We start from the raw sequence: 27,308 nt of genomic DNA on the forward strand, positions 1-27,308 counted from the left end.
ACAACAATAGAGGGAGAAAAAGACAGGAGGCCTACTTGAACACTGCAGTCTGTTATCAGACACCAGAGTCACGGAGGAATAAAGTGCTTGCTGGAGAGTGCTAAATCTCTTTAAACACCGCCAGTTAAAACGCCATGGAACAGATCTGTTCAAATGTGATAGGATCTGGCCCAACGAGATAGTGTGCTGTCCTCCTGTTAAAAACGTTTGAACATCCTCCATTGCCCAATATCGATCAAACATCCACGATAGCACATCATGTTTAGAATAGAAACAAAAGAAAGAAAATCAGGTAGAATTTTTATATATAAATAAATCATTTTAGCTTGCACACAATTTTGTGCACATTTAGTCACATTTGAATACAGACAGCCATTTCACAGTGAATCAGATCACACTAATGAAGGAATCAAAACATCATTTATTACAGCAGCTTCCACTCAGTCGCGCTGGCACGCTCTCTTATATACACACGCTGAGAAGGCAAAGACATGACAGGGGCTGATAGATTTTTCCTGCTTCATTACCCACAGTCTTTCAAAATGGAGCATAAGTCCACATCAAAATCAGCAACCAGCTAATCAAACTGAAACGCACTGCTGAAAAGGGCCCAGGCAAATAGAATCGTTTGGACAATTATCCTTTTCTTCTCTTGAAATGAAAAAAAAAAATCCACATTTAATATAGTGCACAAATCACATAGACTACTAATGCTTTATCATTATTTTTTGGACACCATATATATGATGGAAGGAAGGAAAAAATTCATACAGGTATTCAGGGTGAGTAAATGTCCCTTTTAAAATGAGATTAAATTGTCTTTCAGAAAGGCAGAGTACAACTGTCCATCTCAACTAAAAATGAAATGTGATATAATCTGGTTTCAGTCGCAGAGCCCAATGGATTTGTAAAAGGCTTGTTTAACCCTCATTACGTTTATCCATCCAGTGCAGATCAGATATTAAAAATTATAACCCTGAATTTAAGTGCATATCATCTTGTTCAAATGCAGAGCCAGAGATTTGATTTAGAGTTTGCTGCTCTTCTGGAATTGCGACACCAGCCCCAGCACCTGCTCCGAGACCTTAATGACTTTATTCTGCATGTAGGCAGCGCTGTTAGTGCTGGTCTCTTGCAAAAAGTAGCGATAATTAACCATTATGCCACAGGAGTTGGCGATGCCCCGCGGGCTGATGTCCGCTTGCCAGTTCAGCCTCCACATGGTGGCACCGTTCTGAAGGTGGAAGTTGGCCACAGGGTTTAGGGCGTAGCCCCGCCGTTTCTCTCCATACAGGTACCAGGCACAGAGCCGCATTAGCGCAGGTTCCAGAGAGCGGAGCAGGCGATCCGAGCGGATCCACTCGCTGGTGCCGATGAGCCTGCGCAGGGCTTCCAGAGCCGGAGCACCGGGAGCAGCTCCCGTCACATCCTCCACCTCCCTCCACTCCTGCTCAGAGAGGAGCTCCGTGGCGCGTCCCTCCTTCTTGTGCTGTCCGAGCACCCCTTGCAGCCATGAGGAGAAGCCAGGGATGGGAGACAGACTGGAGAACTGGGTCAGGTGGGGGAACTCACTCTGCACAGAAAGATAAACAGACAGTTAACTCCCAATCACTCTATCTAGTCTCTGTCTGTAATATCTATACTAACATGCACACATTGCTAAATTATTTACTATCCATCCCTGCCTTTATTTGATCAGAAATATAGTAAAAAATAGTAATGTTGTAAAATACTTAAAGGGATAGTTCACTTTGAAATTCGTTTTTGATATGTTTTAGCTTACCTCAAGGGCATCCAAGATGTAGGTGTCTTTGTTTCCACAGTATTTTCAATTTTGACATTTTTTTGTCTATCAGTCATACACTGGAGGCTAAGGGGGTCCACGTCAAAGAGCATGCACAGAGAAGTCCAAATTAAACACGATTTAATGACTCGTAAATGTAAGTACACATTCATGGCCTAAGACACGAAACGCGCGGTTTGTGTGAGAAAACGAACAGTATTTATATCGTTTTTACCTCGTGTAATCCAAGTGATCTGAATCAGTTGTGCAATGTCCAACTGAACCGAACTGAATCAGTTCAATGTTACGCCGGAAGTGATCGCTTGCGTGTGACGTCACTCAATATTTACACGGAGATTTCGGAAGTTTTACCTTTTACTAAACATATTTAGATATACTGAAATCGTCTTCCATTGCGGTTTCCCGTATATCTAAATATGTTTATTGAAAGGTAAAACTTCCAAAATCTCTGTATAAACAAAGAGTGACGTAGGCGCGCAAGCGATCACTTCCGGCGCATGCGCAGACCGAAGCGACCGTGCCGTCAGATCATTTTGTCATGGCTATGATTACAAGAGGTAAAAACGATATAAATACCGTTCGTTTTCTCACACAAACTGCTCGTTTCGTGTCTTAGGCCATCAACGTGTACTTACATTTACGAGTCATTAAATCATGTTCAATTTTGACTTCTCTGTGCATGCTTTTTGAGGAGGACCCCATATACCTCCATTACATGACTGATAGACAACAGTTTGACTGAAAAATGTCAAAATTGAAAATACTGTGGAAACAAAGACACCTACATCTTGGATGCCCTTAAGCTAAAACATGTCAAAAATTAATTTCAAAGTGAACTATCCCATTAAAGTGTTCAGCAGGCATTACTTTTCAGTGTATCATAATCCTTGACAAATCATTCTAATATGCTGATATGGTGTTGTTTTTATCCTAATTGACTGTTATTATAAATGTTAAAAGCTGTAGGGCTGCTTTTTTGCTTAAAGAAAGTTTGTAAGAACAGCATTTATTTGAAATCTTGGTACATGCTAATAATCATTAGTTAAGCATGAGTAAACAGTTTACAAATACAGCTATAAATGCTTTCTTCTTGATTTAAAAGCATATATAAAATTTGTATTTTCATCCTTTATTAATGATCAATTTATCATTTCATTTAACATGTATTTATGCTGTTATTCAGTAGTTAGAAAGCATTTAGTAATGGTCAGGTAACCATTTTGTGAGCTCATCTAAAGTGAGGACTATTCATGGCCTTGTAAAGCCTTTATAAAGGAGATTTAAAGGCTGTTAAATATTTCTATGTTCTGTATCACTGTGTTGTGTTTGTTACATTTTACTGTTTAGAAGATTGATGCAGCTTTAAATCTCCTTATAAAATGCATGAATAGTCCTCACTTTAGATGAGCTCACAAAATAGTTAACTGACCACTACTAAATGCTTTATAACTACCTGTATTTTACTACATTTACTTACACTTTCTAAGTGATCTTATGAATGACTGACAACTCTTAAATAACTGGTTTGTAAATACTGCTATACTTCATTTAGAAATGATTAATTGATCATTAACAAAGTATGAAAATACAATTATTAAACGCATTATCGATATGCTTATAATCATGAAAAAAGCATTTATAGCTGTATTTATAAACTGCTTATTAATGTCTATTAATGCTTTATAAATGATGAATTACTCATGATTAACACATGATTAATAGCGTACAGTTATTATTAAGAATTACCGAAATCTTTTATAACTTAATAAATGTACTTACTGTCTCTTTTGATCAATTGAATGCATCATTGCTGGATAAAAGTATTAATTTAAAAAAAAAAAAACAACAACTTTTGGACAGTAGTATATCCGCTCTACTTCATCTTTTTTTCTCTCCTTATTTCCTATCCCACACATTCCATTTGTGCTGATTTAAAAACCATGTCGAACAAGTCCACAGTGTCTCTTCTTCACCCACAAGGGCATAGACACACTCATTTTCTCTCTCTCGCTCAAGCCCACATTCAACCAGAAGAAAGCACTGAACAAACCAAACGTGTCAGACTGGCCCCACAGGAGCAGAGATTTTAAGTCCTCCACATCTCAAGTCCATCACACTTCTCTTTTGCTTTCATACTTTGCCATGCATCACTCCTTCAGACAGGCCAGAGAGAAGGAAGATTAAGCATGTCCAAGGGTCACTTTTCATTCATCAGCTCAATTTACTGTAAAACATCGGTCAGCAGGTTTAAAGCTACGGAGAGCGAGAAAGAGAGAAAATGAAGAGTAAGGACAAGAAGAGAGTGAAGACAGAAAGTGAGTGCAAAAGAGCCCTGTGAGGATTCGGCTGAAAGACAAGCAAACCCTCCTCTTCTTCTAAATCATACCATTCTTCACCTCTTTTTTCTGTCTATCATCCATCCATCACGCCAATCACCCCCTTGTGGGATAGTGAGTCACCTTTACTCTTTATTTAGCGGAAGAATGAGCTCAGACACTCAAGTTTCTTTATTGGCATCTATAGATGCTTTCCCACCGTCTAGCCAAATCGTTCTCATTGCTTAACCTTGAAAACTTGAGAAGTGTTTGTCTAAAGTTTATAGACCTTAGTAAGGTAAGATGCCATATTGAATGAAAACGAGGATGTGAGGAATAGATGTACAGTTTTTACAATGGAATTGTAAAATGGTCATGGGTCGTGAAATTTTCACAACTGTTTTATGGAGTTTTTGTATACTGAAAGTTTTTTCAGAAAGACAATTCATCGGATTGTTGTTAAACAACAGTACAATCCATTGAATGCACTGTATTCTATCCCTCACTGCCTCGTTTTCATTCCTGTCAATACTTAAATATGGTGATACCCTGACAAAGGTCTTTATAGTTTGAAAGAATGTATAAAGTAACCGCATGCTTAAAAATAGGTCCCCAAAAGGGGGTATTCGCAATGATATCATAGAAGAACCAATAATAATAATCTTTTTGTGAACAATTCTTAAAGGTGAACTCCGGCGCAAAGTGAACCTTTGGTGTAATAAAACATCGGTTGTTTTCATGATAATCGAATGTAAAGAGTTTTTTCTCTAAAATCGGTTTAGCGTATAATGCTAGTAATGGGGGCATTTAATAAGTAAAAAGAAATCGCTAGTTTATACCACTAACAAGGCTCAAAATAGCCCCACACTAACACAGTAACATAATGAGGGTCCATACATGCAAAACGAAGCATTGAGAACTGTGTAAGTGTACAGACCGTTTAATAAGAAGATACTTTATAAAGACAGTCCACTTCGTGTATACAGGCCTTCGAGTCATCTTGGTAAACAGTTCGTTTTGCATGTATGGACCCTCATTATGTTACTGTGTTGGTGTGGGGCTATTTTGAGCCTTGTTAGTGGTATAAACTAGCGATTTCTTTTTACTTATTAAATGCCCCCATTACTAGCGTTATATACGCTAAACCGATTTTAGAGAAAAAACTCTTTACATTCGATTATCATGACTAGGTACCAATGTTTTATTAGACCAAAGGTTCATTTTGCGCCAGAGTTCTCCTTTAAAAGGTAACAAGATTACACTAACTTTTCCTCAAGTTTAATCAGTGTCAACAATAATGACAAAAGTCCTAAAGTCGCTAAATAAAATAGCTGAAAGTCTTTTTTTGACTTGTTTAAACAGTTAAACTTGACACTGTACTTAAGAAGAAAAAAATCAAAAAAAATCAATCAAGAAAGTAAATTTATAATTTACAATAGTAAAAACTATAACTGGTGGAAAAAAAAATGTATTTTGGTAAGGCTAATGTGAATATTTATAGACTGAGATCTAAATGAGCAAGCTGCACACACACAGACTTCAAAAACAATCTAATTCAAACACCAATCCAGAGCATCAACATGCACAATTTGCATGAAATAAAATCTATCAGCTGTCATTTTCACTCAAATGATGCCTTCAATCTCTCATACGGGTAAATCAGCACTCAGAGAAGCGTAGCCCTCCACAGAGTGCTCTTTACTGGGGTTTACCTCTATTACACAAACAGACACCCGGCACTTTGTTTCACCAACACGCCTGCTGAAGAAAAACTCATCCAAATCTATAAACCTGAGTGCTTCTCGTTTCTTTTCCATTTAATTCCGCCTTCATCTAGTAAAGAGGCAGCTCTGTGACATGCCACGTGTCCCTCCTTCCTCATGTTATTTAGGGTGACAGCTGAAATGTTATTAGTTTTTCTGCTTTTTTCTTCCTTCCAGATAGAAACATTCAATGCATAATGCAAAATACATTTTAGATCTAGTAAAGGTTGGTAACCAGAGCAGCAGTGAGGGAAGACTGCATTATCGCCTGGAGAAAAACAGCTTTTGGTCAGGCTATTTTTTCATAAAGAATGCACAAATATGTCTTGTAGAGAGCCAAACTTGTGGGCACAAATGATTTCTGTGTGCACTTAAACATTATATATTTGTTTTATGTGAATTGTATTTCTTAACCATAGTGTGTTGATGTAATTTTATTTTTGTGATTTTAAACCTGTGCTTATCTTTTAAGGTTGCCTTTTTTTACACCAGGCTGGGAGATTACCGATGAAAATAAGCACTTTTGAGCTAACTGAGGTACATTTACGTTGTTTCCTTGTTGATTAATGTACACAGTCCCCTTTCAAATGAAGAGAAAATGAATGAAATTAAATGAAATGTACAATGCCTGGCACTAGGTGATGCTGTGGGACAAATATATTAAACATATTATAGTATTTAAGGTTGTCAATCAGTTAAAATCTTTATTGAATTGATTACAAAAAGCCATAATATGGCTTAATTAATTGCATTAAATTGCATTTAGTATTTGTTGACAAAATCTAGACAAAGCTATTTTGAGTACATTACATTATAGATTAACAAAGGCCCCATTCACACATTAAACCTGGTAATTTACTGGAAAATTACCATATAAGCATTTTTAGTAAACACACAGAAACCACATATTACCTTTACTATTTCTGCTATAGAAAGATATAGTCAAAATTTTAATTTACCAGTAAAGACTGTAGGCTATTGATTAGACTTTCAACGCGGCTTTAAAACTGGTTTATAAGTTGATATATTGTTTTATTCCTTTTTATTTATATATTGTTTTAAGCATTGTATATAGTATTTTTCAGCTTCTCACACCACGAGTGCCACAATTTAAGATGTTACATTGTATTTTTTAAACCCAATGTAATTAATGTAAATATTAATAATAATATACATTTCTTTAAAAACCTAACTTTATTAGACAGCTAAAAAATATAAAATCCATAGGTAAACTGACATTTCATTTCTTTTTTTTCCCTTTAATAATTTTTGTTTATTTAAAGAAATGTTTAAAATCATTTATTAATTATTTATTAATTCTGTTAGTAATTTATCATCGATTCATTATTATAATAGTTTGTTATATAATTATAGAATTATATATAGGCGGATTTCAAGCATTTATTTTTCATTTACCAAATTTTCGATGCAATCATTCTTAAAACAGCTGTGATGAACATAAGCAGCGCTAACATCTCTTTATGATTTATGTTCTCCTACATTTGCCCACCTGCAGTTCTCGGACTACACTCTTGATGAGGTAATTTCCAAGCTCCACCCCCTGCAGCCCAGCCTGAGTGGAGGAGATGGAGTAGAAGATGGCAGCATTGATCTTGTTCACATCCTCTTCTGCATCTAAAGTGGCAAACTCTCTCACGATTCCCTGGGAAAATAAGAGGCACATAGTAACAGACTCACAGGGGACTCACTGGAGGCATTGGCAGATTTCTGTACATTCTGAGCACATCGTCTTTGTTCTCTGTACATTACTCCACTATTGTCTCTGAATACATTTGCCTGATCCTGCATCATTCATGGACCCAATAACACATTTACACTCAATTTAAATTTTAACCACCCAGCCATCAATTATTCTTTGTGATGAAAAACAAATGCGATTGCCATTTGCATTTACCTGGATGTTATTTGCTATGTCCTCAGTTAAGGCAACATGAAGCACCACCAGTGGTTCTCCAGGCATCGAAGCGTGGGTGAAGGCGTAACATCGACGGTACGGCCCCACTCTGCGTTTGATATCCGTCCAGTTCCGCACAGGGTGCACCGCCTCGTACCTGTAAGATCAGAGAAAAAAGGCTCAACTAGGACATCAAAAAAGGAAAAAGGAAATGTTTGCACGTACGAGAGAGATCTTACTGGCTGATCTTCTGAAGGACCTCGCAAGGGGACTGCCAAGTGATTCTTTCGAGTCGGAGTAACCCAACAGAGAACCATTCTGACAGAAGACTCTTCAGAGTGCTGTTCAGATCCTAACACACCAAGATACACAAACACAGAAGAACTGATAAAGAATGTGAGTAGTGAACATGTAGTTTCATCACCAGCATATACTGTCCTACAGCTTAAAGTCCCCTACTTTTTAAGTTTTTAATTTTTTTTATATAGACCATTTCACAAGATGTAAACAACACTGTTCCAGAAGCACTTCCTGTTTCAATTTTTTAACACTACATAAAAGCTGGGATAAAATACAACCAACAGAACATTTAAAACTGAATCAAAAAGTTAAACAAACATCTTTAAGATGTTTTCTTTACATGTGAAATAAAGAAAACAGTTACAAACTGAAACAGGAAGTGTTTCTGGACCAGTGTTTACATTTTGTGAAATGGTCTATACTATTATTTATGAACTATCATATTTTATGAATAAGGTTCAGGTTTAGTTTTAGTGCTTCAACAAACTTATTTTTAATATAATATTTACATTTTATTTTAATTCAGTTATTTCAATTAACAAAAAATAATAATAAGTTATAAGAAGTTCATTAATAAATAAGTTTTTAATTGTTTTATTTAACCATAATAACCTTGGATTGAACCTGACCCGAATTAAACCAAATCAAATCAGACTCAAATTAAAAGGAATCATTTACTTTTTAAATGTGATTCCAGTCACACTGTAAAAAAATATTGTTGGTTTAACTTAAACTTTTAACTTAAAATTTTAAGTTGATTGAAATGGAAAAAGTGAGTTAAAACAATGGAGATTGATTTTAGCATCAGAAATTCAAAATAATAAGTTATCTGAACTAAATAAATTATTTAAGTTGATTTGACAAAAGAAAAAATGTTGTGATAACAATTTTTTTTATCAACTATATATATATATATATATATATATATATATATTTTTTTTTTTTTTTTTACGGTGTAGGTACAAAGTTATGTGAGTTATGTTCAAATTAAAACTGTTAAATAATGTTTTAAATAATTTTATTTAATATTTTTTTCATTACAAATCCAACACAAACCTAAAGTTACATATGAAAATACTGAATTGGACTGCTTTGAAATGCAAGGTGTGGAATGCAAAACCGGAGCAATTCCAAGAGGGTCCTCGCACCTCTGAAAATGATCATGCAAAACTAAATCATGTGCAAAAACTTGCTGCAAAAGAGTAGATCATTGCTTGTTTGATATTATAATTCATGTGCAATACCCAACAATTTTCAAGAACCGTTCTCAGTACAGCTGCGCTCATAATGGTGCCTAATTATAAAGTGTGCGGCTTCCGTTGGTGGAATTAATATTTCACAGGCGCTTTCACAGATATTGTGAAGCAACCCCAACCAACTCATAGTTGCCATTTCATCTGTCCTGTACAACACGTTCAGAGGAGTCTCATTTCCCTCTGCAGCTCTTAGTGTGTTTATTTGCTCGGGTGGTGTTCTCATTAGAGCGCAGGGATCGGTGTTCGAGGACGCTGAAAGATTTCTGTGGTAAACACAGTTCCATTTCATCAAAGAGCTGTTGCTCTCCACATGAGATATGGTTGTGCACTCTCCCTTGAGGGTCAGATTTCTTTCATAATGGTGATGAGGAACACAGCGTGCATACAAAAATCTAGATCTAGTCGCTGACGGACTCACACAAAGCAGCTTTAAAAATTCTAGGCTAGCCTGTCCCACAGATGCATGCGCTTAAAGGAATTGTGGGCCTGTCAATCAAACATCAACACAGGCCATCTGTGCGTGCTTCGCCCTCATCTATAGGTAGTACACGAAAAATCTGACCTTATTGTAGCACTTTCAGCGGTGCCTGCTAGCGAAAGATCTCGAATTATCATTTCTCAGCACGCTTTTCCCTATAAAGCCGGTTTGCTTAGATCAGCATACATAAGTGCCACTAAGTGATGCATTTGCATGTAGAAAATAACCAGGGGGTGTGAAGGGAAGATGTCTGAAGCTCCCAATAGCACCAAAACAATCTAACAAAGTTCAGATTGCAGTGTTTCTTGAAAACGGGATGGCTGTTCAAGGCAAGCAGGCCATTGGGGACTAAACTGGAGTAGTAGTCTACAGCATTTTGCTTTTCTGTCTGTCTCAGCTTTACTCGGTGCAATCCACAGCCTATGGCTGCCCCAGAAGTCAGCGTTCCACTTAACATTAAACTCATCAAATCCTCTCTGGGCTGGGAAATTACTTCTAAGCATTTATTCGATGTTCTACCTTTAAATTCAAGGCGGCTGAAAGTTTTCACCTCAAAAAGAGTTGTATTTGCTTACACGGCTGAATTTACTCTGGGGCCAAGCTTGCATAAATCCAACTTTGATATGTACCATCGCACTGCAGGCCACGACTTTCAAAAGCGCCGCATTGTTTGGGCCGTTTCATATATTTTCTTGTATGTCTAAGAGAGGGGAAGATATCGAATTCAAACTAAACTAAGCATCAAGGCAGATGCCGAGATCACAAATTATTAATCCCACCGAAGTGCTAGAAAAACCTTTGCCACGCTTTAAATTAAAAGGGCAGAGAACATTTGCTGCGTGTCAATGACGGCACGTGAAATTGGGCCTTTGACATTCTCAGATTTAACCGACATGAATGAAAAGTGGAGAAGGCAGGTGCAAATGGAAGAGATCATGGCATTAGAGCAATACCTGTTCACACATAAAATGAAAGTCTGTTTTACACCGTGAGCATTTCACAAAACTACTTTGTAACACTTTCTATGTAATGCTTTTAAATGCATTAATTACATATGCCCAGTAATGCACCTTGTAATGTATTGTATGGTCTCGTGAATAAATGTAACCACAGTTGTAATGTTTATAATATAATACTAACATTACTATACATTATTATAATACTTATCTATTCAGTGAACTCACCTTTAGAAAGTATAATGCATTAAAACACATGACAAACAAGGAATTGTATATGTAACAAAAATTCTGCAAATGTTATAATGGATTTTGTGTACAATAACTAAACTGATAGTTCAACCAAAAATGAAAATTATTCCCATGATTTACTTATATATATTTACACAGATTGCATTAATCTGAAAGAAGAAGGTCATATACACCTAGGATGGCTTCAGGGTGAGTAAATCATGCGCTAATTTTCTTTTTTGGGTGAACCATCCCTTTAAAGAAAACATATAATGCATTATAACATTCAATATACATATATAAAGACTTTAAGTAAACATTTAAATTAATAAATGTAGCTTTGTAAAATATATAAATGACTTAAAGGGAGAGATCACCCAAAAAATTGAAATTCTGTCATTTACTCGCCCTCTAGTGGTTTAAACCTGTATGATCTTCTTTCATCCATTAAAGGGATAATTCACTTTGAAATTAATTTTTGATATGTTTTAGCTTACCTCAACGGCATCCAAGATGTAGGTGTCTTTGTTTCCACAGTATTTTCAATTTAGATTTTTTTAGGTCAAACCGTTCTTGTCTGTCAGTCATATAATGCCAGTAAATGGGGTCCAACTCAAAGAGCATGCACAGAGAAGTCCAAATTAAACATGTTTTAATGACTCGTAAATGTAAGTACACATTGTTGGCCTAAGACACGAAACAAGTGGTTTGTGTGAGAAAATGAACAGTATTTATATCGTTTTTACCTCTTGTAATCACAGTCACGTCCAAGTGACCTGAGGCCGCGGGCGCATCGGCCTGTACAAGCGCTGGAAAGCGCCGATGATCTCTCGCACGGTTGCGAAAAAAATTCAACGTTGTCTGTTGATATATCGAAATCGTCTTCCATTGCGATTTCCTGTATATCTAAATATGTTTCTTCACAGTGAAAGGTAGCGCTTCCGAAATCTCTATGTAGACAATGTAACTGTTCATTTTCTCACACAAACCACTCGTTTCATGTCTTAGGCCATCAATGTGTACTTACATTTACGAGTCATTAAAACATGTTTAATTTGGACTTCTCTGTGCATGCTCTTTGAGGTGGACCCCATATACCTCCATTATATGACTGACAGACAAGACCTAAAAATATCAAAATTGAAAATACTGTGGAAACAAAGACACCTACATCTTGGATGCCCTTGAGGTAAGCTAAAACATATCAAAAATTAATTTCAAAGTGGGCTATCCTTTTAAAAAACACAAGAATATATATTGAAAGTTATTAGGGTCCAAACAATATTTTTGTGTGAAATCCTAATAGCAAAAAAATAAATAAAAGAAAACTTATTTTCTTATCAACTTAACTGTTTAATAGGCTATTTCTATTTTTTTTTACACCAAAAGAAACACATAAATGTTAACACTTTCAAAATATTAAAATCATAGATGTAGCTTTGTAAAATATGTTGAAAATGGCATGTAGTAGATGTAAATCAAATCAACATATTGCTGTATTTGAGTTTTTTCTTTTTCTGTTTAAAGTGCTTCAGAGAGCAGACCTCTCCTGCTATAATATAAACCTAACGTCAAAACTAATAGACTGAGGATGGACATGTAAATGGCTAACTGACAAGGCACCCACTGTAACTAACTTTCAATCATTAATATTGCAGAGGGGAAATCAGTGCAGTCAATCTAAATTGTTCTGAGGAAAACTGTGGAAAGCTTGCCGAGAGTCCGAAACAATGCAGACTCAGAGGAGATCTGCAGGACACCTGTTTGAGTCCAGACAGACTACATGTTTTTATCGATTATATATCAAGAGATACACCTGCCCAGAGATTTGAACTGACATTTCTTTGGGATCCTGATAATTCTGCTTGGGAGAGTTTGGGATGTGTGATTCAAGTTTACTGCAAAGCTCAGCATCTTAGCTGTTCTCTGTCTTGACCGATTATTGTCGTTTTAATGCATTTTGCCCTTCAGCACTCTGGCTGGTAGGAGGTGAGCTAAATCAGTTCAGGTGCAAGTTCACAGTTTATGGGTTTTGGATCTAGTTTTCAGTCTCTTTGTCGGTGAATCAGAGGTGTTGTAGTCATTTTTAATACTAAGGTATTAAAACAGTTTATTTTTACACCAATCTTGAGAAGTGATTCACAATTACTGGCTAAATAAATGCTAATATATTCCTGATTATTAATTTGAAGCAGTAAGAATGTTGAAGAAAATATGGTTTGCAATGTCACACTTCATTCCAGCCCATGTACTAATAATATCCTATGTATTTTTTTAGCACTTTCTGAAAACATTTTACTGAAAATTGCAATGGTTCAGTTTGGGTAAAAGAAAACCTCCTTACCCTGAATCTGACTGCTATTTCACCCCACTATCACTAACTCAGACATATTAATGACATATAATCTGATTTCTGATATAGGGCCCAGTGGGCTGGAGGTGTGCCAGACGATTTCTCTGAAGCATTCCTTAGGGATATGCTGTAATGCAATATTATTATAGATAGAGAGAAGCAGGGGAAGCCAACGCTGAGAGCTGTGCTAACACTCAGCAACATGTGAAAGGGCTTTTAAATGAAGTGCAGAATACACAATGAATGGTCATGTGACCAAATTATTGCTTGGCTGAATGTCAGCTTGACATCAATTGAGCTTTCAGAAAGTATTCAGATGTCATTGATTATATGTCAAATTACAACATATTTAAATTGAAATTGTATGAGGTAATTATGTATCATACAAATGGTCGAATATAGTGCAAAAGGTTCTTTAAAAATGCAAAGAAAAAGATTTGTTTCTTTTAAAACTGTTGGAAGGTTCCAAAAGAAACCTTCCTTCACATAGAAGGTTTCTTGAGGAACAAAAAGATTATTCTATGTGGATTTAAAGAAAAAAGGCTACTATTTCTTAAAAGTAGTATGTGCAAAAGTACTAAAATTCTGAGTACTTGAGTATTTCAGTACTTTTTCACTTATTACTTTTAAGAAATAGTAGCCAGCGTAGTAAGCAATACACTAATATTCTTTTTTTAGTAATACGGCCAGGGCGCGTATTCATGAAAAATCAAAATGCAAAGAGTAGCTCCTAGTGACAAAATTGGGCATTTACTCTTAAAATTAAAGAATACATTGGAGTTTAGACTGCTTCAAAAATAAGCACCAGGACAAGATATTGTGCAAGTGACCTAGAGGCCGTCTACAACCCCTAAAGGTGATGATACACAGTCACAGGGCAACTTTTTGAGTATTGTTGCTGGGCATTGTTGCCGTCAATGGGCAACCATATGAGACACAGGGCCCACGACCAACCTAAATTATCCAGATAGAAATGTATTGCCCATTTTCAATGGGAAAGTGTCCAAGCAACAATCGCTTGGCAAGATTTCCCAGCAACAGTGCTCAAAAAGTTGCCCTGTGTATCATCTTTAGAGCACATCTCTTTGGCTGAAATGGGGGAAACTGTCCAGACTTCAATGATTTCTTTGCACTTCACAGAAAAGCTCACTTTTGAAAAAGGCAGAGAATATCATACTGATGTTTGAAAAGAACCTGAAATATATATATATATATTGGTCTGATGACCTACTTGGCCTCAAAACACTCAAATCAAATGAAACCCAACATGCAGTAGTTCTTCGTAGATCTTTTTCAAAGTAGATGCCGCATTAAATGGTTCAAATGAAAGCAAGGCTGTCTTTTAAAAATCTGAAGAACCTTCTTACTATAACATTTTGTGTAATGGAAAGGTTGCATGGATACTAAAGGTTCTTTGTGGATTTTTAAAAATAGTATATTTTTAAGAGTATACAGTATGTTGCGTGAAGCATGGCATTTTCTTTTGTATTATTCAAAGAAACAAAAAGCAGGTCCAAGGCACTCAGTCAAGTTTTCAATGAGGAGAAGGATAAAGTTAAAAAAACTTTATTTAGTACTATAAAGGCTTTTTAACTTTATCCTCTCTCTTAATTGAAAACTTGAGTGCCTGGGAACTGCGTTTTGTTTCTTTGGATCTTTTCCCAACCCCAAGAGCACCTACCACGGATTTTATAACTTTACCTGAGCGCCTGGTTGAACCTTTTACAGTTCATCTTTCTATGATTGTTGCCATCACGGCTAAGGACATTACAGATGAGGCCAATTACAGACAAATCTTTGAGGAGAAACAGTGTCAATCTGTTGAGTTCAACAGAAAAATTATCCAAAGGACAAGGAAAACCGGTACACAAAAAGGTTTTTTTTTTTTATTCTGAAAAGGAGTAAAAGGAGTTTGTTTTTATTCTGCAATGGCCCAACCAGACTTGAATACTAATGAATGGTTTATTCTCAGATAGACTATTTTCACATTTTCTACACTGATTTTGAGGTAAAAGACGTCCGGGATTCTGTAGAAAGGATTTTAAACACGGTAAATGTGTAAAATGAAGCTGAAAGCATGCTTGCCGATAGCTGAAAGCATAATCAAATTAATTTGCCAAAATATTTAACACACAAACACGCAAGGGGATTTGTTGCATTTCGGGAATGGCAAGAAGTGTTACAATACTGCAGAATTCTGCAGGGAAAAAGGGATACAAATCATACATTTTTAAAAGCATAAGGTTCATAATAAATTATTCTTGATTTCTGAACAAATCATTCAAAACATTGTATGAAATTGTGTCAATTTAGCCAAATTTAGAGGAGCTAAAACAGTAACAAAATGTTGGCCACTGAAGACTTTTTCACTTGTGTACACAGACATGTGTCCATGTGACGTTGTGACTTAAATTAAAACAGCATGCCATGAATTCAAACATATGGCACCAAAACATTACAAACTATGTCACAGCTGAAGCCTGTGACGTTCACAAATGTGGGACTAAGGTCATCTGGCACCAAACACCACCACCAATGTGAAATCAGAGACCACCAGGATCTAAAGTAGGGGAAAGGGCAAATCACAAGTTTCCATACCATGTCATAACCAAAGCCTTTTTTTAGGAATGCAGTATTCACTGACACCATCTGAAAAGCCAAAAGGTCATTCCATGCCAGCAGAAAATTATGACATTTCTACATTTATATCACATTTTCGATAGCAAGTTTACTGTACAAAATCACAGAAACAGAGAGAGGAAATAAGAAACTGTTAATGGTTAAAAGAAAAAAAAAAGGTTGAGAGACAGCCTAGGGAGGGGACACAACTCAACTTTATTGTGGACACAACTCAACTTTATATAGTGCTGGGGTGACGCATTACAAGCAAAAAGAGTTACGTAATCAGACGATTTTTTCAAGTATTAAAGTAACAAATTACTTTCAAATTAAAATGAATACATAAAAAATGTTACTTTTTCAAATAAGTAAAGCAAGTTACTTTGTTTTCTAATTTATAGAGAATTTTAGAGTAAGGTTTATTTTTATTTATTTATTTTTTTTCGTGTATTTTAGAGTAAGGTGCAGAGCCTGTGTGTGTGGTGGATCGTCTCAATTTTGGTGTGAAATATGAAATAATAATTTCACTTTAGGTGTGTGAATGAGACTTTTTTGCCAAAAATGTTTTAGCCATTATTTTTGGTATTAAAAAAAAAAAAAGCAAGCCCAACCCAGGTGAGAAAAAGTAACCTGTACTTTCCCTAAAATGAAACAATTAGTGACTTTTTTTAAAGGAGTAACCCAGTATTGCAACATTACTTTTAAACCACAACACTGCATGAAGGACATGCACTTTTTCTCTTAGAATGACCCCAAAAACAATTACATTTTATACATAAAACGATGAAATATTTGAGTATGATGAGTATTTACCCTCATATGTGGGCTGTCACTAATTTTTGAAGAAGCGAACTCGATGAGATCTGCCCTGAGGTCCACCAGAAACTTCACCCCTCCCTGAACCTTGCTGATGTGGGTTAGGAGCTGTCGGTACCGAGGTGTTAAACTGTACCGTAACCTGTCCTCCACCTGGAGGATCGTGGCCACATCCCGCAACTGAGTGTCCTGCAACTTCGCAGCCAGATCCAAAGCCCATTTGTGATCTACCCCGAAATCATGAGACAACCTCGCGAGAAACTCCAGTCTTTGCTCTTTCTCTAAACTCTTGTAGAAGAACATAAACTCCAGACTGTTGGATTCAGGTGGAGGTGGAGATTTGTCTCTCATCTCATAGGTGGGCAATGGGACCACTGTCTTTTTCAGGATCTCCTCCATGCTTTTGTGCTCTGCGATGGAAGTGCATGGATACATGTTTCTGAACTCCCACGCTCTGAGTCCCGGGACCGTTTTTAAAACAGCTCTGTGTCGATAATACTTTAGCAAAGAGCGCGCGGCTGTAGTTATATAGAAAGGTGTCATTGCGCGCTTGACAGATTCGCACCAGAAATAAACCTACCTAGTATACAATGTTGAACTTCCGGGATCTCTTAAAGGGAACGCGCACAATTCTATGTCAAATGCATGCCAGTACAAAGTGCAATTTATTCTGTGTGATGATTATCCTAAAAACTCACAAATTTGAACTAAAAAAAAAAAACGCTATAAAAAAAATTATAACACTAGTAACCATTACCCAGTTGTTCAAAAAGTTTAGTCTGGAACCCCATGTTGTGCTATACAGGATCAGGTCATATTTTTCCCAATTTTTGATGGTTTTTCAAAACAAAATTGGATTGAATCACCCCCAAAAACAACTTCAAATTAAATATAATATTTTTATTTGATATTTACATGTGTTTGATTATTTATGGCACCAAAATCTCATGTTTACTTTACCAAAAGATTTGATAGCATGTCTACTTCTAATTTATTACTTTTACAGGTAAATTTAGGCTATCAAGAGTAAAAAAAATAAAAATAAAAATAAAAATGTGTGTGTATTACTTTATAAAAATGTTATTTTTGACCAGTTTAAAATCCACCCTTCTGCTGGGATAATCTTCATTGGAACAAAGGTATCCCAATTAAAAACCTTTTGAACACAAACTGGTGATTTGATTTGATCCAGATCAAAACCAAGATTGGATTTAGCGTTCTAATCTGATTTCAGAATCATTTTTTTAAACAATTTATTTTCCAAATTTGATCCAATCTGATCCGATAATGTTTGAAAACCTGCACCCAGGGGATTAAATTGATATTTTGAAGGGTAGAAACCCCTGTTTCCCACTCCCCAGATAAATTTATTTTAGTAAAAGTAAAAATAAAAGTAAAAAGTAGGCTATGTAAAGCAAAAATAAGTAAATAAATGAAAATATAAACAAATACATTATTCTATAAAGTTATAAATTAGAAATTGCCTTGTTTGATTATTAATTCATTATTAAACATTATTGTAAAAGTTATTGTCCGGAGAAATCACTCTTATCTTTCTCTGAAGAGTGTTTTCTTGCGGAATCGTGTTGTTCGTCTATGGCAGAGCCATCTCAATACATGGCTCTGGTCTATGCCTATTTTCCTGTCACAGAAACAACACCATAGAGTCTATGGTGTTGTTTCTGTGACAGGAAAATAACCGCGGTGTATTAGCCAATTAGAAAACGTAGAGACGGCTCTCTAACAAAATCAACCAATGGCGTGATCTTGAGGCGGGAATACCTTTTTGTCCGACCAATGGCATGGCAGACGCATTTGGGGAAACCTGTTTGGAAAGTTTTTTTTTTTTTGGCGCTAACGCTTGCAGTTGCTGTATACTCCGAGTCCGAGACCTTTCAAATTCACATGCGACTTTTTTTTAAACGATTTTAAATTATTATTTGTTGAACCAGGTAATTTTACAACGACATTTTAAAGATAGGATAAACTGGATTAAAAAATACCCACGACATCAAAACCTCAAACCAGTGGATCGTCTGTATGATTAGGAACCACGCGGACTCACAACAACTGCACAATCTACGGATTTTCTGGTTGTAAAGTTACATTAATGTTTACTGATTTGATTCCATTAGTGCATTTTATCTTTTGTGTAACGTTAGTTTGTGAACCAGTTAAGACACCTGATTGGCTTTCATATCAGGTTTATATTGTAAAATTGTTGCATTTCTGATTTTCATCAACATTTTAGGAATGGCGGAGAACTCAAGCTCTGTGAAAGCCATGGAAAAAGAGTTGAATGACAATCCATGCTCGAGTGAAGATGCATTTGCGTGAGTACAGCTGTTATTAAAATTACATCGCACCACTAGGCCCTTTATACAACATCAGCAACAAATGTTGCACTGCGTGTCTAATCACATCACATCCCCAAACACTTGTCCAAATATTCTGTGGGCTAGAGAAACTCTTGTTCTTGACTTCCTCCTGACATCCTGTAATTGTGCTCTTCAAATTCACACATCACCTCTAATGCATCAATGAAGTCTGCATATGAGTGTACGGCTAGGCTAAACATTTGTTAGTCAACTGAGAATAAGCGCTATTTAATGGCAACACAAACAACAGCTGCACATTATTATACACAGCGCTGCACTTTGCAGCACGAAACGCCTTTCGTGTTACTGCGAAAGATGGAGACAAATTGAGCCCCCCAAACAAATGATGTGCACCAGAAATCGTAAATCTAACCAAGTGTGAACTGAGTGCCAGAGAGCTTGCATTCATTATTCAGAGAGTTGTACTCATCTTCTTTATGAATAAATTATACTTACTTGATATCTACCGCATTATATGAGCGCGCTAACACCGGGGACATCCATCCGTCTCTGGCATTTGTAATTAATCTGATGAAAGACTTGAACACCTGTAAGTGTTGCTGACAGCAGCCTGTTGTGACGAAGCCTGCTGGCACACTGTCAAACACTCCAGTGAAGGGAGAAGTTTATTTTTAAAGCCGTTATATGGATTCGGCTCTCATTTATTCCCAACCATATATGCTTGTCTTTTGTCTCATATTCCCTACCTCATCCTTTGTGTTCCTCCGCAGAGTAAACCCAAAGAAAAAGAAATCAAGGGCTAAAGGAAAGGTGAAGTCTCAGCGTGAAGGGAAGGAGAAAACGCACAGGAAGGTAGTTCTTCAATGTCACCATTAATTTTCTTTCGTCATGCCCCTGGGATTCTCTCAAGTCCAGCTTAATTAAGTGGCCCTGTTAGCTTTGCTATAAAGGAATATTTATGCAGTCGTATCATTCAGAGCTTTCAGTCTGTTTCATAGGTTACAGGGACCCAAATATAACAAGAACGGACTGCTACGCAGAGCATAGCCTAAAAGCGTTTAGTCAGCGAGCAATCGAGTCTGTGATCTGGATGACAGATCCATAGGTTACGAAAACAGATATGTAACGAATCGACTGTTGCGCAAGGCAAACAACGCAATATTCCCTTTTCAGGTCGGTTGGACCAAACCACTCATTATCTGTGAACCTACTTCCAGCCATGCAGATATTTTTGTAGTGGAATATGATTCTCGTTGACAGCTTCGGGCGTGGGTTTGGCCTCAAGTGATCTAGATGGCTTTCCCTTATAGCAGGCTGTAAGCCATTGATTAGACTGGGCTTCCATGTGGTGCGTCAAACCTACCAAATCCCCTTTTTCCCTCTGCACCTTTACATTTGCATAATGTGGCTCCTTCATCTATTTCCATGTATTGCCTCTTCTTTATTTATTACCTGCCACCTTAATACTATGTTTTACTGGTTCTTGCACAGTGGAATGAGATGGAATTGTAAAGGAATGTCCTTGTCAAGTCAGTAAGTAGGTTGCTTGGAACTTATTTTTGAATTTTATTATTCAATTTGTTGGGATGTACGAACACGTGTGTTAAAGAGTAACTAAACCAACTTTTTTTTTAGTTAATGATCTGTAAGATGGATCTTTATTAATACCAGTCATTAATTCGAGTAACTTTTTTGACATTCGTGTATAAAGTGTTTTATTTCTACAATATTTAGTGTAAAAACGTCTTAGTGCTGCCCTCTTCAGGTTGAACGGTGGCTACTGCAGTTGAATTTTCCTATTGGTTGTTCTGCATTTCGTGACGTACGCAGGTTTCAGCTCACCACTCTCTTGGTACGAGCTAAGCACTTGGCAGTATAAAAACCAGCTTGTTTCGTCAAAACCACTATAGCGAGTCACGGAGTTGGAATTGCGAGTATTGATCAGGATAGAGTGTTTTAGCATTTCGTCCCCTGTATCTCTGCTGGGGTCTGCCCACTTTTTCAGCATTTTCAAATATGGCCAGTGGGTGGAGTCCATAGACATGTACACTAGACCTCACCTTGGCTACGGCAGTTCATTGGAACGAATGCGTCAATAGAGCCGCCATCTTGAAACAGGGGAGCCCCTCCACTTTAATGCATCAGCGTCAATGTAGTAGACACAGGTCTAACGGAAATAAAATCATCATGAATGCGATTTTTCTTGTTTTTTTGGTTTGTTCCAACGGTCAGACATGTATTTATCATTGATTCCAGAAAGAAAAAAATATATAGATTTTTTTTTTTTTTTTTAAAACATTCTTCCTAGTTCAGATTTCATCCGTGAAAATCATACGCTGCACAAAAGTCCTCCACCATCAATGAATTCGAAGTAAAGGCAGAGATAGCAGCGTTACCTAGCTACATCCTATAGATACAGTCGGTTGGTCTGGGAACGCCCCCGGGAACGCCCCGTCACGTGGTGTGAATTTAGCCCGTGGGGGAAAACATTGCCTTGGCGCTCATTGAAATACACGGGACAATCATGCTGAAGAGTTGCTGTGTCGTTTTCTGTACCACCAATAAACTAACAAATTATAAATTGAAGTTCTACAGCCTTTCTTACATGCATACAGAACCGGATAGGAGGACAAAATGGCAAAATTAATCATATCTTATTAGATTAGTGAGTAGAGGTCCCTGTGTGATAGGTGATATAGTAGTAGATGTTTAACTCGTATTAGGCAGTGGGCCAGATTTGTCTGACGTTACATCCCTTACGAAAAAGAACTATAGTAATCCTATGGCTATTATTCTATAGTAGTGTATAACTTTTGTGATGTTCTTTAATACCTCTATACTTCGAGGCTATGTCCCAAAATACTATAGTATTCCTATAGGATTAACGTACTATAATATTTTGTCCTAAAATACTACAATATTCCTTTAGTTGTTTTTAATAAGGGATGTCTCAGTCACATTAGCGTTATCAGCTGAAGGTTATCAGACTGCAATCTGTGAGAATTCGGATAACTGTCAGCAAAGTCCCTCTGCAACTTCGTAGCTACTAACTGATCACCGGATTTACAAAAGGATTAATAGTTTGGAGTGAAGCATACGTACAATTGGTAAGTGACATGGTTTTATGGACTTATAGTAACTTATACGCAAGTTGATTGAGTAATAGGCTTGTGTTGCCGGTAGCTTCCGCGATGTCTTACCTGGAGATTCAACCAGATAACAATAGTCTGGAAACGACACCTTCGGCCATTTGGTTGGGTCATTGACCCTGTTTTTAATTAAATAAGGGCAATCATAACCTATTACAGTTAATTTTGCAACGTACCGTTGCCGGTCGGCAGGCATAAATGACTCGCAATATGACATTTTTGTCATTCAAATACATAGGATGGTCGCGCTGCTTTCCCCCACGCCCCCCAACTATGACGCGTTGCCGACTGTATGTATGACAAGACCCCTGTTCCAAGATGGCGGCGGTTTTGACGCATGGTTAGAACCCCAAGGTGAGGTCTAGTGTATATGTCTATGGGTGGAGTCAGGCTCTGACCGGGGGTTTAAGCTATGTTTACACGGAAACGATTCTGAAGAGAAAACGTGAAAGTGGCGTTGTGTTATCACTTTTTATTCTGCGTTAGACAAGCGTTTTGGGTGGGCAATCCGCGCGCATATGGTGACGCAAAAGTGCTTGAAATTCAATGCAGTATGCACTCCAGGCGGCTAGGTGGCAATGTGGAGCACTACCACACAACAATACCAAGTCCGTGCGCCTCCGTACAACCTTCGCTGTCTAGCAGACTTTTGTGTTTTTTCCCTTTACACGGGAATGCGACGGTTGAGCGTTTTTAAGATTTCCACTCTGGAGGGTGGTTTCACTTTTGCGTTCACGCCGTCACCGTGTAAACGAAAGGCACATCCGATAATATATTTTTACGTTTTTACCCGCAAGTGTTCTCGTGTAAACAGGGCCTTAGTTACTCTTTAAAGAAATGTACTTTTTTTCTGCATGGATGCATTGAATTTGATCAAATGTGGCTATAAGAAAAACTTCACAAAAAAAGTCACTGTTAAAATATATTAGGCATAGCAATTATGTTCAATGTTGATTATAAGAAGGAATGTTTTCTTCATCACTAAATCAACATATTGCAATGATTACAAATGATCATGTGACAGTGACACTATACAACAGTAAAACAATAATAAATTATGAAACGGGTATTTTAAATTGTAATGATCTTTTACTGTTTTTACTGTTGCCTTGCAGGGGTTAAAAACGGTTTATTTAAATTAATTATTAATTTAATGAACATTTTATTTATATTATTTCAAATCCATAGTTGCATTAAACCCTGCTGTTTAACTCGGCGTCCATTGTTATTGATCGCCGTCCAGACGATCAAGGCAATAGTGCTACCATAATTAGGAAAAGCAAAAGAGAAGTTACCATCAGCTAGATGTCATGTTTTTTTTCTTCTTTTTTTAATCTTTCAGATGAAATCACCTAAAGAGGAGTGCATGGACTTTGATGAAAGAAGGTACAGTAAGACCACTGTGTCACATGTGAGGGTATTTTTAGTAGCTAGCAGCACCGCACATCGTATCGCAGATCCAGACTTTTGATTTAGAGAAATGGCATCAGCAGCCAGCAGCTGCACTTGGAAATGAGTTTTAATCCATTTACAATTCAAATATGCAATCATATTTTTTTTTCTCTTTCCTTTAGAGTTGATGAAAATTAATTCTGATGATTTGAAAGTGCGCAGTTCTGGACAATATCCATTCCGATTTTCTCGCTACATTGGCTGTCTTTCAGGAAATTAATTTATTTATTAGAAAGAAAGATGTGGCATGTCAGAAAAGTAATAAGTGAAAAGCATTCAGATCAAAATGGGCGGTGGGGGGGGTGGGTAGATTGGTGCCTGAGGCTCAAGTCTGGGAAAGCAAACGATTAACACAAAGCTGTATTTCATATACAGATATAATTTAATATGTAGGATTTGCAGATATAAAAGTTAGACCATCTCAAATTTCTCGTTGACTGTTTCTGTCTCGGTAGATAAGAACGGTAGATCTCTAATCAAGGACTTTGACAATCAGACGCTTGGTAAATCAATTCCCGCTGGTGATTGCAGGTGGGAGGTTGATTTACACGACAGAGGTCAGACTTTAAAACTGCTGAAGGTGTCCGAGTGTTCTTTTACACTTAACCTTTCCTGGAAAGTTCTTTGCTGAATTGAACCATTTGTAATTGTGATTGTAATTAATTGATTTGGTCTGCTCACCTCCCACCACATCTGAATCATGCTTTATGGAAATTGAAGCTTGCATCTCTTTGCAATTATCCTTGGACTTAATTACTGTAATTATGTAATTATCATCAGTGGCCATTAAGCATTATTGTGTAATCACCATAATTTAGTCATTGTCATTGGTCAATCTGTTTTTGTCCTTTGGTTTTTTTTTTTCTTTATTTGACTGAAGTTCTCACAGCCTTATAAAGTGTTATTGGCTGTTTGTCTCGTTTAGGTCTCAAGTGACTGTGAAGGAAGAGCCAGACAAAGATCCAGACTTTGTAACAGAAGGGAAAGGGAAAAAGAGGAAAAGAAAAGCGGATAAAACAGATGCTCCCTCTTCTACCTCAGAAGCACCTTTGTAAGTTGTTTTGTTTTTTCCTGGGTGTAGCAATGAAAAAGCCAATAAGTTAACACATCCCTTTGTTTATATATATATATATATATATATAATTTTTATTTATTATAGGTAAGCTGTGCCACTTTTTACTTAAAAGAGTCGTTCACTTTAAAAAAAAAACTTTTGCTGACTTTTGAACTTTTGATTTACTTTTGATTTACTCACCCCATGGCATTTGTGACATCACATAATAGGCAATTACGTTGAAAAGGTCTCACAGAACAGAGCAAGACGGGCATTAGTGCTTATAAAACTTAAACTTTTTTTTTAAATGACTGCTCTTTTTCGCTTATCCCTTTTTTTTTGGGTGAATTATCCCTTAAATGAAAATGATTCCATAATTTACTCACCCTCAAGCCTTCTTAGGTGTATATGACTTTCTTTTTTCAGACAAATACAATCAGAGTTATATTAAAAAACGCCCTGTTCTTTTCAAGCTTTATAATAGCATTGAATGGAGGATGATATTTTGTAGCCCAAAAAAAGTGCATCTATCGTTGATAAAAGTAATCCATTCGGCTCTATTGGGTTAATAAAGGCCTTCTCAAGCAATGCGTTTGTGTAAGAGAAATATCCATGTTTAAAACTTTATTGACTAAAATAAGTAGTTTCCACCAGACGACCTACGCAAGTCGACTTGCGCACAAAGAGGAACATTTGATGCGATGTATGACGTAGGAGTATAGTAAGCTTAAACGGCTCTCGTGGTTCAGACAAAGAGGGCTGGGCAACAAACTCAAACTCCTCCGATATTTATAATTTTTTTAATTTATAAAATGTATTAAATGTTTAAAAATTCTCGTTTTACACTCCTTTGTGACCCGTGTTTTGTTTAGCTCTTCTGTGTTCGTCAATGCGCCATGTGTTAGGTCAAGGGTTAGTCTTACGCTGTAAATCAGTCGTAAGCTAGTTATTTTAGTTGATGAAGTTTTAAATATGGATTTTTTTTTCTTTATGAAAAACGCATTATTTCGCTTCAGAAGACCGGAGTACTTTTATTAAGAATGGGTTCACTTTTTTGGCATTCAAAATCATATCCTCCATTCACTGCCAATATAAAGCTTGAAAGAGGTGGGACAACTCAGATTATATTCGTCTGAAAGAAGAAAGTCATATACACCTAGGTTAGCTTGAGGGTCAGTAAATCGTTGGGTAATTTTCATTTTTCATTTCAACTTTTTACCAAAAAAAAGATAATTTGCATCAATCACAGATACCTGTATATCATGCACTTGTATATGATGGGGTTGGTATTATTTTTTTGAAAGTCTCTTATGCTCACCCAGGCTGCATTTATTTTATTCAAAATCCAGTAAAAAGTAATATTGTAAATGACTCTTCTATTTTAAAATGTAGTTTAGTCCTGTGATTGCAAAGCTAAATTTTAGCAGCCATTACCCCAGTCTTAAATTGGGTATCACGTGGTCCTTAAACAGAAATTATACTAATATGTTGATTTGGTGCACAAGAAACATTTCTTGTCATCAGGAAATTAAGAGATGGAAAAGCTTTACATGTATTGACTGCTTACTGTATGTCCCTGAAAGGCCAAAGAAGAAGAAGAAGAAAGTTGCAGAAGAGGGACAGGGAAACTCTGCAACAGCAAAGAAGAAAAAAAATAAGGACAAAAAAGAAAAGGTGCGCTTTACACAGAGTGCATTAGTGGTACATTGATTATAGAGAGAAAAACTTACGGCGCTTTTCCATTATCAGTACCAGCTTGGCTCGGCTCGCCTTGACTCGCTATGACGACCGGGTACCGCCACAAATAGTACCCGGTCGTCATAGCGACGCCTTTTTGTTTCCTCTTTGCCCCATCAAGCTCTCGCTGGATCCTCTCTTCGGCAACCAAACAGAGGAAAGTCTGCACCTCCTCGTTTGACCACGGCGTATTCTTCCGAGTTGCTATAATACTAGTAGTAAGTTTAGTAACTGTCTCTGGCCAAACTATTTAAACATGACGGGGTTATTCTGGATACTCCATCTGCAATGATAACGTAGTGAATGGTGACGATTCTCTCTCACCAATCAGCAATGGGCATTGTTTTCACGTCACATTTTAGTATCGCTTTAGCTCGCCTTAGCTCGCTCAGAAAAAAGTACCCGAAAGCAGGTACAGGTACAAATTTTACACAGTGGAAAACCAAACAAAGGCGAGTTGAGCTGGAACTGTGTAGTGGAAAAGCGTCATTAGTGACTCTGTGCTGAAATGCTAGTAATTGTAGTATTGAAATCCAAAAATCTTTAAAAAGGACACATGCTGAGATGAGTTACATAAAGGCACAGTTGGAAAGTTCTGAGGTACTGTACATTAGTGATTTTTGCATTATTATTAATTTATTTTATATTAATGCCTCCACCAGGTTATTTTTTGTGTAAAACTATGACAAAAAAAAGAAAGAAAATAAAATAGTCTTCATTGAAACTTAAAGGGATACTCCAGTTTTTTTAAAAAATAGGCTCATTTTACAA

General features: G+C 36.7%; 2 protein-coding genes across 3 annotated transcripts in view; one reads left to right on the plus strand and one right to left on the minus strand.

Moving 5' to 3' along the window:
- Positions 1–401: 401 nt before the first annotated feature.
- On the minus strand, positions 402–17,418 carry mlycd (malonyl-CoA decarboxylase). Its single transcript, XM_089116366.1, has 5 exons — positions 16,804–17,418; positions 8,037–8,149; positions 7,798–7,954; positions 7,393–7,545; positions 402–1,573 (listed from the first exon to the last, which is right to left on the minus strand). The coding sequence occupies exons 1-5, from the start codon at positions 17,347–17,349 to the stop codon at positions 1,028–1,030; spliced, it is 1,515 nt and encodes a 504-aa protein (XP_088972492.1). The 5' UTR covers positions 17,350–17,418; the 3' UTR covers positions 402–1,027.
- A 1,216-nt stretch (positions 17,419–18,634) lies between these two features.
- LOC120462060 (DNA topoisomerase I, mitochondrial) overlaps positions 18,635–27,308 on the plus strand; it is a 37,104-nt gene continuing 28,430 nt past the window's right edge. For both annotated transcript variants that reach the window (XM_089116364.1, XM_089116365.1), the window contains exons 1-6: positions 18,635–18,899; positions 19,058–19,139; positions 19,916–19,997; positions 23,637–23,680; positions 24,672–24,797; positions 26,384–26,474. In XM_089116364.1, coding sequence (XP_088972490.1) covers positions 19,060–19,139; positions 19,916–19,997; positions 23,637–23,680; positions 24,672–24,797; positions 26,384–26,474 — 423 coding nt within the window. In that variant the 5' untranslated portion in view covers positions 18,635–18,899; positions 19,058–19,059. The remainder of the gene's footprint in view (positions 18,900–19,057; positions 19,140–19,915; positions 19,998–23,636; positions 23,681–24,671; positions 24,798–26,383; positions 26,475–27,308) is intronic.

This window comes from Pimephales promelas, chromosome 10 (genome assembly GCF_988280905.1).
Source record: "Pimephales promelas chromosome 10, fPimPro1.hap1.1, whole genome shotgun sequence".
Classification (NCBI taxonomy): Eukaryota; Metazoa; Chordata; class Actinopteri; order Cypriniformes; family Leuciscidae; genus Pimephales; species Pimephales promelas.